This window comes from Salvelinus sp. IW2-2015, linkage group LG30, assembly GCF_002910315.2.
Source record: "Salvelinus sp. IW2-2015 linkage group LG30, ASM291031v2, whole genome shotgun sequence".
NCBI lineage: Eukaryota > Metazoa > Chordata > Actinopteri > Salmoniformes > Salmonidae > Salvelinus > Salvelinus sp. IW2-2015.
Window position 1 is genome coordinate 19714273 of NC_036869.1, and position 14595 is coordinate 19728867.

At 41.9% G+C, this 14595-nt stretch overlaps 1 protein-coding gene and 1 pseudogene across 1 annotated transcript; one reads left to right on the top strand and one right to left on the bottom strand.

Moving 5' to 3' along the window:
* Positions 1-489: 489 nt before the first annotated feature.
* Positions 490-5461, bottom strand: LOC111954756 (myelin-associated glycoprotein). The gene is made up of 9 exons (XM_023974673.2): positions 5287-5461; positions 5106-5187; positions 3961-4329; positions 3338-3649; positions 2139-2405; positions 1871-1967; positions 1728-1746; positions 1331-1420; positions 490-1159 (listed from the first exon to the last, which is right to left on the bottom strand). The coding sequence occupies exons 1-9, from the start codon at positions 5308-5310 to the stop codon at positions 1076-1078; spliced, it is 1344 nt and encodes a 447-aa protein (XP_023830441.1). The 5' UTR covers positions 5311-5461; the 3' UTR covers positions 490-1075.
* Positions 5462-9474: 4013 nt separating this feature from the next.
* Positions 9475-13250, top strand: LOC111954857 (formyl peptide receptor 2-like; annotated as a pseudogene).
* The last annotated feature ends 1345 nt before the right edge of the window (positions 13251-14595 follow it).

Sequence of the window (14595 nt, forward strand, 5' to 3'; positions counted from 1 at the left end):
AGATGATTCAAAATTAACATTTATCACACATGTTTGATACTGTATTTGAAACAGTTGCTAAGTGGTGATTCATTTTTATCCGAATTTTAAATCGTTCTCCTCCCTTAGTAAAATAATCCCCCAAAATGTCCCCACACTGCACCCCACACACAACCCACCCAACCCTCTCTGTAGCTAGCAAGTACTGTCAGATCTCCCTGCTAGCATTCTGCCTGTTGTTGTTTCATGGATGGACATGAGCGCAAAGAGACTCACACAGAGCAGACAAAGGAGATGAGCGCGCCATGATGTCATCAAAGATCCGTCACTTCCCTCCTGGTGGGAAATCAGGGGGCCCCGAAGGGGGGGGGGGTCAAAAAGTGATGTCAGATCACGCCCTGCTTCTTTTGCCATCCCCCCCGACCGGCCACCCACTCCTTTACTTTCTTTCCTGTTCATTGATGGAGGCAATGGAATGTGTGGAATTTCAAGAGAGAAAACACGGTAGAATGGCATTAAGAGATTTATTCGACTGATTACCACACAACCCACAACCCCCTGCATGGTTTAACATCCTCTACAGAGAAGACGACAGCAATACACTGATGATGCTGAACCACAAACCAAAATCCTTCAAGAACAATTAAGTACTATTTTAGGAAATACAACTATCAGTGCATAAAGCATTGCATTTATCCATATACACAGTCTTACACATTGAGATGTAAATACATAGCTCACAGGGGCAACACAGAGGCATTATGCCCATTGAGTTTATCGATTTGTACACTGAAAATACAGAAGCTATGGTTCATCTTACGCATGAATCCAAAGATATCCAATTTGGCCATCAATGCCCCCTTTTATAAAAAAAATCAGGTGCATGACGCCTCTGGATCATTTTGAACTCTTTCAGGCGAAGTACACTAGCAGAGGTGATGACATTCAGAAAACATCAGGTTCAAATATATAATATCATGTCTTTTGTGACTAAAAATGATACAGTATGATCCGAAGCTAAAGATACAAGATGATCATTTTCCATACGAAAGCTAAAATGAAAAGGTCAAATCTGGAGCTGTTTTGCCATGTGGTTTCAGGGCGCAGCTCTTTCACTCCTTCTGCCAATTCCATTGGGGTTTTCATAAGAGTGAGCTTTACCTGGAGCAGCCCTGGTCATCTGTCAGAGGAAAACATTGTGCATGGACACACACACGAACACATTTATGGTTTTTAACTGTACCTTATTCAAATGAATCCTCATACATAACAGTTAGCTTAAATATCTAAAAACTCAAACTTGGTATTTTGTTGTTTTGAGTTTCTATTTGAGGTTTTTCTTCATGGTCACCTGGAGTTGGTCATAGTCAGAGCTGGTGCTGGCGATCCTTAGGTTGGTGTATGTGTTGTCCGCTTTCCCTGAGAGGGAGAGCTCTATCTGCTAAAATATTGAGGATAAATCACTTTATGTAAACAGAGGAGTCATATTACCCAACAGAGGTAGCAATACTATATAACATTTAATTACGAAATAGGAGTATTACACGTTTTATACAAAACCCCAGTAAATTTGGTCAAAGACGCAACATGTGTAATAGTCATACTGAGAATTGTTCAAGTTTCGACGTGGAATTGAACACATCAAACTCTGAGTATCAAACTGCATCATCTACTGCCAATGTCTTAAAATTGCTCAGTGGTTGAGGTTGGTTAAACAGAATATTATGAAATGAAAATGTTCCTCTTACTTTCAGTCTTCTGGAGAGACTTAATAGGGAAGGAAAAGGGGGAACTTGGGTTAGAAGAAAGAGGATTGGAACAGTCCTTCAAGAAATCTATTATATAAATCTATTCCTAAACTCGATGGGCATGACTACGTAAACAATGATACCTTTTATATTTATACACATCCACGGTGACGGTCAGAACATAAAGCAACACCATCACTCCACAGATGATGTAGGGGGCCATCTTGAAAAATTGGTCACCTGAAAACAATCGGAAAAGAACATGTGTTTTTAAAGTTAATGTGTTGTCCATTTGTCTTGAGTGTTACCCACAACAGCACTTTTCAACCAATCAAATTGCACTCTATTTCGTATAGTGCACTATTAGGTCAAACGTAGTGCACTATTCATAAAGTGAACAAAATGGCTTACTTTCGAACTCCAGAGGCATGGCCTTTGACCTCTGTGATCCGTTCTGGTTGTGGGCCTCACAGAGGTAGAGCCCGCTGTCCGCCTTGCTGACCAGGAGGACTAGTGTCTGCCCATTGGCCTTCCAGGTCTCCTTCCCACTGATGTCTTTGTACCAGGAGTAGCGCTCTATCGGTGGGTTGGCATCACTCTGGCAGGTCAGGGTCACTGCCCTCCCCTCAGGCACAGGCCCCGTTGGGTTGGACAGGGCTACAGTGTTTTTAGGGGCATCTGGAAGACAAAATCCACACAGTTAATTCAACTTCCTGTGAGGTATACAAGCTCATTTTGATTTGAAATATTAAACACCAATTCCCACGGGGAACGTTCGTCATGTGAGCGTCAACGAGCGTATGAATGATAGAAATATAACGTGTTGAAGTGAATAGAAAAAAATACAAATGATTAGTGTCATTTTGAAGTCTCACTAATGAGCTGGAAGGTTGCCATAGTATTGAGAACATGATCTCGAAAGCACTATTGAGAAGATACACATACAGTGTACAGTATGAGGATGGGAAGAATCCTTGCACAGGTATGATTTTTTAAAATTATATTTTACCCCCTTTTTCATGGTATCCAATTGTTAGTAATTACTATCTTGTCTCATCGCTACAACTCCCGTATGGGCTCGGGAGAGACGAAGGTCGAAAGCCATGCATCCTCCGAAACACAACCCAACCAAGCCGCACTGCTTCTTAACACAGCGCGCATCCAACCCGGAAGCCAGCCGCACCAATGTGTCGGAGGAAACACTGTGCACCTGGCAACTTTGGTTAGCACGCACTGCGCCCGGCCCGCCACAGGAGTCACTGGTGCGCGATGGGACAAGGATATCCCTACCGGCCAAACCCTCCCTAACCCGGACGACGCTAGGCCAGAGTCTCTGGTGGCACAGCTAGCGCTGCGATGCAGTGCCCTAGACCACTGCGCCACCCGGGAGGTCGCACAGGTATGATTAGCTAAATCACTGCCTATTATCTGCTAATTCATGTCTAACCAGTTCGTTTTTCATGCCATGTGCTCTTTAATACTGTTTAGCACTTAACAGTTAAATCACTAAACACGTTTAAACACAGAATATGGAGATTACACTACTGTTTATGGTTGTGGTCATATGGTGGCGGTATGGTCATATGATTATGGTTGTTGTGTTCTCTCACACAAAACATTGAGGGTCAGGTTCCCCTGAGTCGTCTTGGTGGTGCCCCCTGGCTGCAGTGTGTAGCGGGCAGAGCACTTGACCATCAGCCCGTGATGCAGGAGGGAGGCGGTAAAGGTCAGGGTGGAGGTCATGGTCATGAGCCCATCTATACCCTCTTGTAGCTGGCTCTCAACACTTCCACCCAGCCCAGAGGTCCAGGTCAGGGAGGGCGGCAATGTAGGGCAGGGGGCAGGGGCAGAGCAGCTCAGTCTAACCCACTCCCCCTCCATGATGTTGCCCATAGGGATCAGTTGGGGTCTGGGTGGGGTGTCTGGGTGGATGACGATATGTGGGAGAAAGGGTGATATTGAATCAATAACATGACAGAAAGCCGTGTGGGGCAACCAGGTTGAAACTAACTTTTCTAACAATATCACTTTTCATGTTGAAATAAATACGGAATTTCTAAAATTCTGTTTTTGCTTTGTCATTATGGGGTATTGTATGTAGATTGATGAGGGAACAAAATATATATAATCAATTTTAGAATAAGGCTGTGATGGGACAAAATGTGGCAAAAGTGAAAGGGTCTGAATACATTCCTAAGGCACTGTATTTCTTAGGAAAGGTAAAATTCAGTACCTGTATGATTGATATTTAAACCTGGTAGAAAGTTATACTTGAGGGGATTTGTTCCAGCACATTCCAGCCTAAAGATATATGTGTCATCATATCCTGCAGAGAAACTGTTGAAAATAGTGGTGCAGTTCTTGTTCAACAGATTTCCCAACATCACTCCCTTGATGATGTTCTTGGCATCCGTTTGGGCTGTGTGGAAAACGATACTTCCCCATTCTGAATGTTTCTTCCAAAGCCCATGGGGTGTGCAGTTGTTCAAGGTAGCATCAAACTCTGCAGGGATCTGGAATCTACATGGGACCATTAGGCAGGATCCACCAACAGCCACAAGGCTTTGGGGCGTCCACAGACTCCACTGTTGGCAGAGAGCACCTGGAGAACACTGCACCATCAACAAACACTGAACAGCAAAACCTGGACTCAGGGATAGACGTAACATAGTAAACATAAAATCTGGCTGCCTTCATTTAGTATGATATGTTACGAATTACAATTTGTATATGATATATCACGCATTTCAATTTGTATAATATGTTAAGAATTTGCAAAACGTATGATATGTTACGAATTCCACTTTGCTGTGCAAATGTTAGCTACAGTTGGTGGCTATGTGGGGTTAGGGTTAAAATTACGGTTGAAGTTAGGGTTAGGTGTTAGGGGTTAGTTTTAAGGGAAGGTTTAGCTAACAGGCTAAGTACTACTGTAAGTAGTTGCAAAGTTGCTATTTCGTTAAAATGCTAAAGTTGTCCCTGATTTGATAAAAAAAATTGACCTTTGGGTTGCTAGATGTTCACGTTTACCCATCCTCCCCGACCAACCTTCCTCCTTCCTTTAGTTTTTTGGCATTAATAACCTTCTGTCTTATGTAACCATACCAAACATAACATATCATACTAATTTGAGTGTCACAGATGTACTTTTATTATATTACGTCTAGTCTATGAGGCCAGGCTGAACAGCAAAACAAATTTCTCTGCACACACACAAACACACACACAAAGATTTATCAATCTCACACACATTTGTTAAAACGTACAAGCACACATTGCAGAGCTGTTATCAGTAAAATGTCAGTAAAATTGTCAGTAAGTCTAAGTGTGTACAAGTTAAGAGGGATGTACAGTACGCACAATTAGGAAGAAACTGACCTTTCAACAGAAAAATGGTGAAAGCAATAAACCACAGACCCATCTGTGATGTTGTTGAGGTGCCTTCCACAGTAACGATACACTTCAAATAAACATAGAGACAGAAAAATACTGTTTATTGTGTAATGCTTCTGAGATACTCTAAACGTGTCTTTTAGATTAAATTATGAAAAAGCCTTACCTGTGACTGAGTGATGGAGATCATGGATATTGAGATCACAGATATATCCAAAATGGCACAGGGTGTCCAATCAAAGCAAGAAGCTGTCTTTTATTTTATATGCATTGGGAAATAAAGGGAAATCCAAACCCTGTTTGCTTAATGCTGAACCAATGACAAACATCAGAATAAAGAGGATGTTTCACAGTTGATGGAACATTAGAACATTTACAATTGGTTGCAACATTCTGTGACAGGACATCTCTGACTTCTCTATTGTAATAAGGCACAACATGATGACTTGACACAGTCTGCCGCCAGAGTGCAACATCCCCATGTAGGAGCCACCAAAACTATCAGGGGCCTGAGGCATCCTGCAGATAGCTTTAATAAAGCTCTGTACACAGTCGTGCAGTACATGCATCAGTAAGACAGCTATTGGTACATTGGAGAGTGAGATACTCTAACTAATTAAAGTATAATATTACTAATTACTATTGATTTGGCGCATTCGCCTCATTCTGGTGTGGTCTGTTGGCTGAACATAGAGAATACAGGCAGGAAGTGGACACTCTAGGACTCCGTTGAAGAGGGAAGAGCGTCTAACAACCGAGTAAGGCATGGGCAGTTACCACCCCCTTCCACACCCCCTATCTATGTGAGCGGAGAGAGGGGATGGAAAAGCGGATGGGAGCGGGAGAGATGGAACATGAGAAAGAGAGAGCGAGAATCTGATTACTTTTCTCTGGCCACTTCACCCAAGTGACACAATGACTTAAGGCTGGCGTTCACATCACTTAGACACACAGCACACTCACACACACACACACACACACAGGAAAGACAGAGAAGATCGTGAGGATTGTCTGTAAACTAAAGACACACAGCTTAGAACTATGAACCTCCACGCTTTGTTCAACCTCTGAAGCTCAACATGCTGGACAGCTACTACTGAAGCATCTCAGCTCATAGGTAAGCATTATCAGTATGAATAACAACGACCGTATACACGGTTTTCTGGCTTTACTTTTCATTTAGATTCTTAAATCACTTTATTTGGATATTTTCAAATACAGGAGAGAATATTCTCTAGATGTTCTGACTATCTACACTGGCCACTCAAGCTGTACACGTACGTAGTTGTAGCATGCTGTAGCCTCTTCTGGACAAATGATGAGATTCTGTGGATAGTTAGCTGAATATAACAGATCATCCGTCAGGACATATATAAGAAGATACTGTATGTTACTCTTTATCTGTGTCCATTGCTTCCATTGCAATATCACCACTTGCCAGCTCAAATTGAGTCGCCAACAAATGGATAAAATTAGCCACTGATATACATTACTACCGTAGATTAAAATATTGAGTAAAGTCTAGGCTAGATACAGACTTTTTTTTTCAGCATTCATTGAAACTTAATTTATCCAGCAACAGTAAGTAATTGAAAACAAAGCTGTTCTACATTTACGAGCAGGGGCGAACAGCATTAATCACGTAGGCAAGCAGAAATATTGTAGTAACACAAACAGTGCCATAAAATAGGATGTGTAACAAAACAATGTAATCTTTATCATGTATACAATGAAGTGCAGAACAATCAGTCCACTGTGCTAGACACATTGCTCATGAAGTCACATCTAACGATAAGACATCATCTTTCTCGACAAAAAGAAATGAAGCAGAAAGGATTTTACTTTGTAAGTTTAACATGAATGAAATACATCCTCAAACTGATAAGAAACACAATGAATGTAACCTGTCATTATTGACTTTGACTAGTGCCGAGAGCCAGCATTATGGCCACGCAAGTATTTAGGGGGATTCAAATTGTATTAGCGTCATATCAAAGAAGCCTCTGCTCATAAACAACAAACCGTACGAGAGGTGGAGTGAGCCTTGGCTCATGGCACAATAACGCATTCCTAATTGTCTTGCTCCTAGGTAAACCCCTTCCCTTATATAGACTGGAAGCTTATTGGTTGCCAGACAACAGGACTATGTTTGTTTTACTGTTGGCTCACTCATGGGAATATATATACAGTGCATTCGAAATATCAGGCCCGGTTTTCAATATTAATATTTTATTACATTACAGCCTTATTCTAAAATGGATTAAATAGTTTTATTTCTCATCAATCTACACAAAATATCTGATAATAAATAACAAGGCAAAAACATTTTTTATATATTTTTCAAATTTATTCAATACAAAAAATTGGCTGGTGACCAAACCCGATGGTCACTCTGACATAGGTACAGAGTTCCTCTGTGGAGATGGGAGAACTTCCAGAAGGACAACCATCTCTGCACACACACCAGTCAGGCCTTTATGGTAGAGTGGCCAGGAACCACTCCTCTGTAAAAGCACATGACAGCAGCTCGCTTGTCCTTTTAAAAAGGGGGCCTAAAGGACTTCAGACCATGAGAAACAAGACTCACTGGTCTGATGAAACAAAGAGTGAACTATTGGCCTGAATGCCAAGCGTCACATCTGGAGAAACCAGGCACCGCTCATCACTGGCCAATAATACCCTACGGTGAAGCATGGTGGTGACAGCATCATACTGTGGGGATGTTTTCAGAGGTTAACCAAATTAATCCATTTTAGAATAAGGCTGTAACCTCTTCTGCAGATGTATACTATCCACCACCAGAGGGTGTTGCAGCACCCCTACTTCTCGCAGCTATGACACAGAGACTGGTCAAATGAGTCATAAGCCAAAAACATTTATTGATTCCTGTCTATGCATGCCTCTGGAAAGGAAATGGAGATACTGTATGCAAAGAGGATCAGGATGGCAATCATGTTCTTACACGTTCCTTGTTGGACTGATATGTTTTAGGGGATTGCAGAGAGTATGTCAATATCCGATTAATTGTATATTATGTGGGTATGCACCACAGGAGGTTGGTGCCCTAATTGGGCTCGTGGTAATGGCTGGAGTGGAATCGGTGGAATGGTGTCAAATACAAATGGAATGAGTGGAATGGTGTCAAATACATGAAACAGGTGTTTGATACCATTCCATTTAGTCCATTCCAGCCATTATTATGAGCCGTCCTCCCTCAGCAGCCTCCTGTGGTGTGCACTTTGGGGAAAAGTTTCAAAAAGGGTAAACTGTGGGTAGTTCACAGTCCCAGACCCCCGCCACATACTCACAAAAAATACACACACATGCATTCCCAGTCACAGACACAGAATGAAAGACAGAGACATAGGAATGGACTGTCATGAATAGATTACATCATCCTGGTACACAACATCCCATCTGAAGATTCAGAATACTTCCTAAACAGCAAAATATATAATTTTAAATCTTAAAGTCAAGAATTTATAGAGTTCTGTTCATTTGTGACTATGAGTCCTCCTAATATTAAAATCTCTTAAGGATCCGCCCTTTTTTAAAGTTTTCGTCTAAATGACATACCCAAATCTAACTGCCTGTAGCTCAGGCCCTGAAGCCAGATATGCATATTCTTGTACCATTTGAAAGGAAACACTTTGAAGATTGTGTAAATGTGAATATAACACAATAGAACATGGAATGTGGAGAACATAACACAATATATCTGGTAAAAGACAATACAAAGAAAAACAACGAACGTTCTTTTTTATTTTTTTGTACCATCATCTTTGAAATGCAAGAGAAAGGAAATAATGTATTATTACAGCCTAAGGTGCCATTTAGATTTTGCAACTATATGGCAGCAGTGTATGTGCAAAGTTTAGACTGATCCAAGGAACCAATTGCATTTCTGTTCAAAATGTTGTATCAAGACTGCCAAATGTACCTAATTTGTTTACTAATAACTTTCATGTTCAAATTGTGCACTCTCCTCAAACAATAGCATGGTATTCTTTCACTGTAATAGCTACTGTAAATTGGAACAGTGCAGTTAGATTAACAAGAATTTAAGCTTTCCCAATATCAGATATGTCTATGTCCTGGGAAAGTTTCTTGTTACTTACAATCTCGTGCTAATCACATTACCTACGTTAGCCAACCGTCTCGTGGACAGGACACCTATCCCGAAAAATTTTTAACTGACTGGCTGCTGCTTTGTGACAAAGTGTTCTACCATTAGAGGAAACAGTGTTACACAATATGACTCATCTAGAGGAAATCCATTAAGTATACTGTAGACTAGAAGGAAGTCATTCTGTGTATTCACACCTTGTCCTTTTTTACAGAATGACACCAAACGCCACCATTCCGTTTGCCCTCGTCACCTCAGCGCCCGAGATGACGAAGCCAAGGTGGTGGACATCGATGCCATCATGAACAAATTAAACATTGTCCTTCTCACGCTGACCATTGTCCTGGGCACCACGGGCAACTCTGTAGTCATCTGGGGCAGTTCAAGCTCAAGCCCACAGTCACCAATGTGTGGCTGGTCAACCTGGCCGTGCGACCTCATCTTCTGCTTGAGCCGTGTGCTCTCGCTGACCAAGAAGCTCTTCTTCGACTACCCGTTCGGCATTTCTTATGCAAGTTCAACGGCTTCTTCAGGTATACCAACATGTTCTGCAGTGTGTTCCTGCTCGCTGTCATCAGCATGGACGGACGCTCTGCATCTGGCACCCCGTCTTTACCAAACGGCGTAGGACGATCTGCGCCGCCCGCCTGGTGAGCGCCGGCGTGTGGCTGGCGGCCATTTTGAGCGCCCCCACTTCGCCTACCGCCAGGTTTACCTCGGCAAGAACAACCTGAGCAAGTGCTCTCTGGAGGACAATGAGCCAAAAGCGATAACAGTGCTAAGCTAGCGCTTTACCTAATGCGCTTCCTATGCGGTTCCTGCTTCCTTTCCTCATCATCCTCTGCTGCTACATCCTAGCAGGGTTAGGCATCCGACGCACCCGCCTGTTGGGCAAGTCACGTCCCCTCCGTATCCTGGTATCGCTGGTCTGTGCCTTCTTCCTGTGCTGGGCGCCCTACCACTGTCTCCTACTGGTCAAGATGGTGAACAGCAACAGTACGTTGGTGACGGGGGGGCTGACAGTGGCCACAGCCTTTACCTACTTCAACAGTTGCGTGAACCCGCTGCTGTACTTCTGTATGGGGTTGGACATGAGAGGGTCGAGGTTCAGGCAGACCTTAGAGGGGGTGTACCGGAGAGCACTAGCCAATGACAGAGATGGTCGAAACACGCAGTCCAACGAGCGAACAGTGGATAATAGTTCTGGCTCTGCGTCACAACCTGCACTCAGTCTCAAGTGAATGTGGCCCACGTCTGAGGGAAGTCACATTTGGTATGAGGAGTGGTTCCAGTCCTTATTAGCTCACAGGCTAGTTAACACTAAATAGGCTTTCCCAACTTGTGTAGACAAAAAAAAATCATACTTTTTATCAGATGGAATACATATAGACATAGGGTAACTGTGAATTTACATAAATTACTCAATAAATCAGTTTCACATTTTCTAAGTGTTATATGATGAAAATCCCAGAAAGAAAGTGGAACTGTGTCTAGAAAATATAAAATAACCTATCAGCGGAAGTGGTACAACTTTTGGGGAAAGTCATAGATGACTTCAGTCATGCTATGTTTTAATAAGTGTCATGTTTCAACAGTGGAAAAACAAGGATATMTATTCCCATTTTCCATTTCAGCTTTTCCATTTAGAATCAACGTCTACTACAGGGCAGCATCCTTATGTGCCACCGGTGAATTTTCCATATTGCTGACACCTCATTCACTCTCATTGATTTAAAGAGGGGAAAATAAAGAGTTGAGAGAAAATAGAAAGAYAGGTAGAGGGGAGTCAGAAGAAGAGGATGTGATCTGGACAACTTGACTTGAGGAAGCGTGGTGGTCGCTTGTTTCTCTTTTAGTCACCACATTACTCCTCCTAGTCAGACTGTCTCTATCATGTCTCAGTCATATGACTGGTCTCTCCTTCAGACTAACTGTATCAGAGGTGAACACAGAGGCTTAGCTTAAGCTCTGTGGTTGCCAGATCAGATAAAACCGTGTGGTCACCTTTCCACTTAATATGCAATGTCAGACACCACACTCACAGTGGAAGAAAAATGAATTCAATTCACTTTATGACTCTCTCTCTCTCCCTCCTTCCCTGTTTCTCTTTCTCTTTCTCTCTCTCTCTCCCCTTCCCTGTCTCTCTTTCTCTCTCTCTCTCTTCTCCTCTCTCTGATTATATGTTTCAGGACTCTTGTACTAAAATATAAAGTATGAAAGAGACAATTCAGCTGACATCTATTTATCTTTTGATAAAAATTCTCAATGAGAATCAAAACTGTTTTCCTGTATTGTCTGAAACTGTGGAGCTAGCGGTGTCATACATGAAAGGCCTAAACGCCCAGGATGCAGAGAAACAGAAATCCCCCTCAGGACAATGGAGGAAAGGAACATAAATGGATGGGAACAAACAGACAGACCAGCCAGCCTTCTTCTCATCTTTTTGATGCTCTGCCCTTTATCAATGTAAAATAAGTTTTTTAATCAATGTGTGTAAAACAAATTGACCAATTGCCATTGTTGAGAAAGTACCATGCCAACGGATATCGCATTCTTCAACCAACATGTTGACCTATAGGAAGAGGGAACTCCTACTGTATGTCTGATTCATTTGATTTGTCAGGAGTCAAAAGGTCTTGAATTGAGCAACATGTGAAATAATAAAATGGGTTGAAGGCAGTGGGGTGAATGGTGCTGCTGTGTATGTAAGTACACAAGTTAGGTTTTCCTTTGCCTCTATTCCAGCAACACACATCCTCTATAGTTGCTTTTTCACTGGTCAACATTCACAAGGGGGCGACAGAGGTTTTCCTGGTGTCTTCTGTTGTGGCAGAATCAGATTTAGCTAAGTAACATAGATAGATAAGATGTTATTTTCATCATATGCTTGTGAGATACTTGTCATTAGAATGGGGCCCTTTGGACTATAGGATTGGCAGTGCCTTTTCCCCTTCTGTGATAGGGCTTAGTAACTTGGGGCCAGAGAGGGGAGAGGTCAGGCTTGTCTTCATAAGTCAATGTATCTGTTAAACCATGTGGTGCTATGTAGAATATCAGAAGGGGAGGAGGACAGAATGGAACGTTGTTTTCTTATGAATGTGTCTGTAACTATAATCTTAAACCATGTGACGGGATGGCGTTATTAATGGGGAACCAGTTAGTTATCTCGTACAATGTCTGTACGCCAGTCACTCCCTACTTTTCTCATAGGGGGAAGGAGTTTGGCAGTGTTTGGAACCATTGTATTTCCCCTCTGAGGTTGCCCTTATCTTGATCTAGTCTATGACCTAAGAGGCTCACTGTCTTTTCTGAGCTTATCCAGGAGGGGGGTGTATTTGAGATGGGAGTATATCAAATGACAATTGATATATGCCATTGGATGAGGCAAGGTTTTGGTAGACAGTGAAGTACCAAGCATGAGATTGAAACCTTGTCTTGGGAGACCAAACTGAACGATGATTTATAGCTGATGCTGTCTATACTCCTCTTTCGGGTAAAGGATTCTTTGTAAGTTGAGAGGGGTGTATCTTGGCTATAAATGAAACTAAGAATTGTTTTGTAAGCACTCTCAAAGAATTCATTTATAGATACTGAATTGATCTGAGAGTCAGAAAAGGGCTTTGGTGAAGCTTATATATATATATTAAAGATGTACATTATAATATAACTCTGACTTGTGTGTGGTTGGCTCTCTCTCTCTCTTTATTGAGTAATACAGGAAATTACCACGACACTTCTCATTTGTTGTGAAAGCAAAAGAAGAGTCTCTCTTGTCTTGTTGTCTTCCCTTGCTAGCAAGTTGGCTGAACACTGCAAGCTAGCTAGCCTTTTGAAATAATTGGATGTCTAATGAAATAATATTAAATGGCAAATACTTCCCAGTGTAACCTACAACATTATCTCAATTTGATTTGCTGCTTCAATGTATTGGCTCCCATATCAGCTAAACATACAATGTCATCATTTTTTGTCAGTGCCTCTCCTGTTTTAAGCCCCACCTGTTTAGCAACAAATATGTAATGTTGCCTGTTTTGCATGCTATTTTGGCATTAATATTATATTTCAAAATGATTATTGAGTTAATAAAGCTGCATACAAACATGTTCTCTTGAGTAAGGCATCTCCAAAATGCAGGTGTTTCAGCCTAGCTCAGTGCTATCTGTGGAGGAGAGGCAGCCAGTGGAAAATACTGAGCGTAGGGGTTGGTAATCTTCTCTAGTTGCGCCTTGATTGGCTCAGTGTTCTGTTACTCATGGAGACACTACGTCACCACAAAATCTACAGGGAGAGCTACATAGTTCAAGCCCCCTTGAGTACTGTCATAGATTTACATTAGAAGTGCCCATCCAAGAAGGCTCAAGGTCATTGGCCACAGATAAAATGACGTCAAATCATGTCATATTTACCGTAGCTTTGATTGTCCACATCATACTTTCAAAATCTTAGCTAGCAAGCTAGACAAGCAGTCATCGTCATGAATCACGTCGGCAAATCCTTTTCAATCCTTGTCATATGAATAGAAATGATAGATAAAACGTATCAGTGCTCATCGGCCATTGGACAAAAACATTACACAACAAGTTGGAAATTGCAAATTCAGCAATGAGTGGTTTGGAAGGAATCAGTGGCTAACTGCAAGTGTTGCAAAGCCATCACTATTTTTCTTCCACTACCTGCTATTCGGTGGTGAAGGTGTGTGGTCTAAGTCTGGGTTTAAGGGTCTCTTTTCCAAGCTTAAAAGGATAGACATTCACACGCAACATCATGGGACAGAAAAGGTTGAATACATAGGCCATGCTGTTATTCCAGCATGACTTCTGCCGTGGTCAAAACAGCTGGAAACTCAGAACTGGGAAATCTCAGACTACTGAGAACTCCGAAAAAAACAAGCTCAGACTGGGAAAAAAAGTTTAGAATGGTCATCCAACTCGGAATTCCAAGTCGAGAACTCAGGCCTCATTCTAGAGCTCCGACCTGAAGATCACTGACGTCATGATTCAACCTTGTTTTTTTTCAGAGTTCCCAGTTGTCTTGAAAGCACCATAAATCCAGAGGATGCCAGACTTTGATGACAAAGTTTCATTACAAAATTTGCCCACAAGAAGGACTGCCGCGCAACATTCCTGTTCAGGTGAGCACAGCACAACACGGTGTGTCCAAAAATGTATTGTATGCTGCTGCATAAATTATGTAATATGCCAGGGAGATGTGTATACTGTAGTTTAGAAAGTAATACTAAGTGTATGTTGTGTAGTAAGCTATGGGCTAAAGCCCATGTGCCTCACCTAATAATGTGGTCCCTTTCCCCTTCATAACTTAGCCTACTGTTCTGACTTGGTGGTACACATT

What these genes read in the sequence shown, in the direction of transcription:
- LOC111954756 (XM_023974673.2), bottom strand. Translation starts at nt 5,310, where the DNA reads ATGATCTCCATCACTCAGTCACAG. An exon ending in CACCATTTTTCTGTTGAAAG is followed by an intron (nt 4,330 to 5,105) that starts GTCAGTTTCTTC and finishes AGTGTTCTCCAG; the next exon opens with GTGCTCTCTGCCAACAGTGG. An exon ending in CTGACTATGACCAACTCCAG is followed by an intron (nt 1,160 to 1,330) that starts GTGACCATGAAG and finishes TTCCTCTGACAG; the next exon opens with ATGACCAGGGCTGCTCCAGG.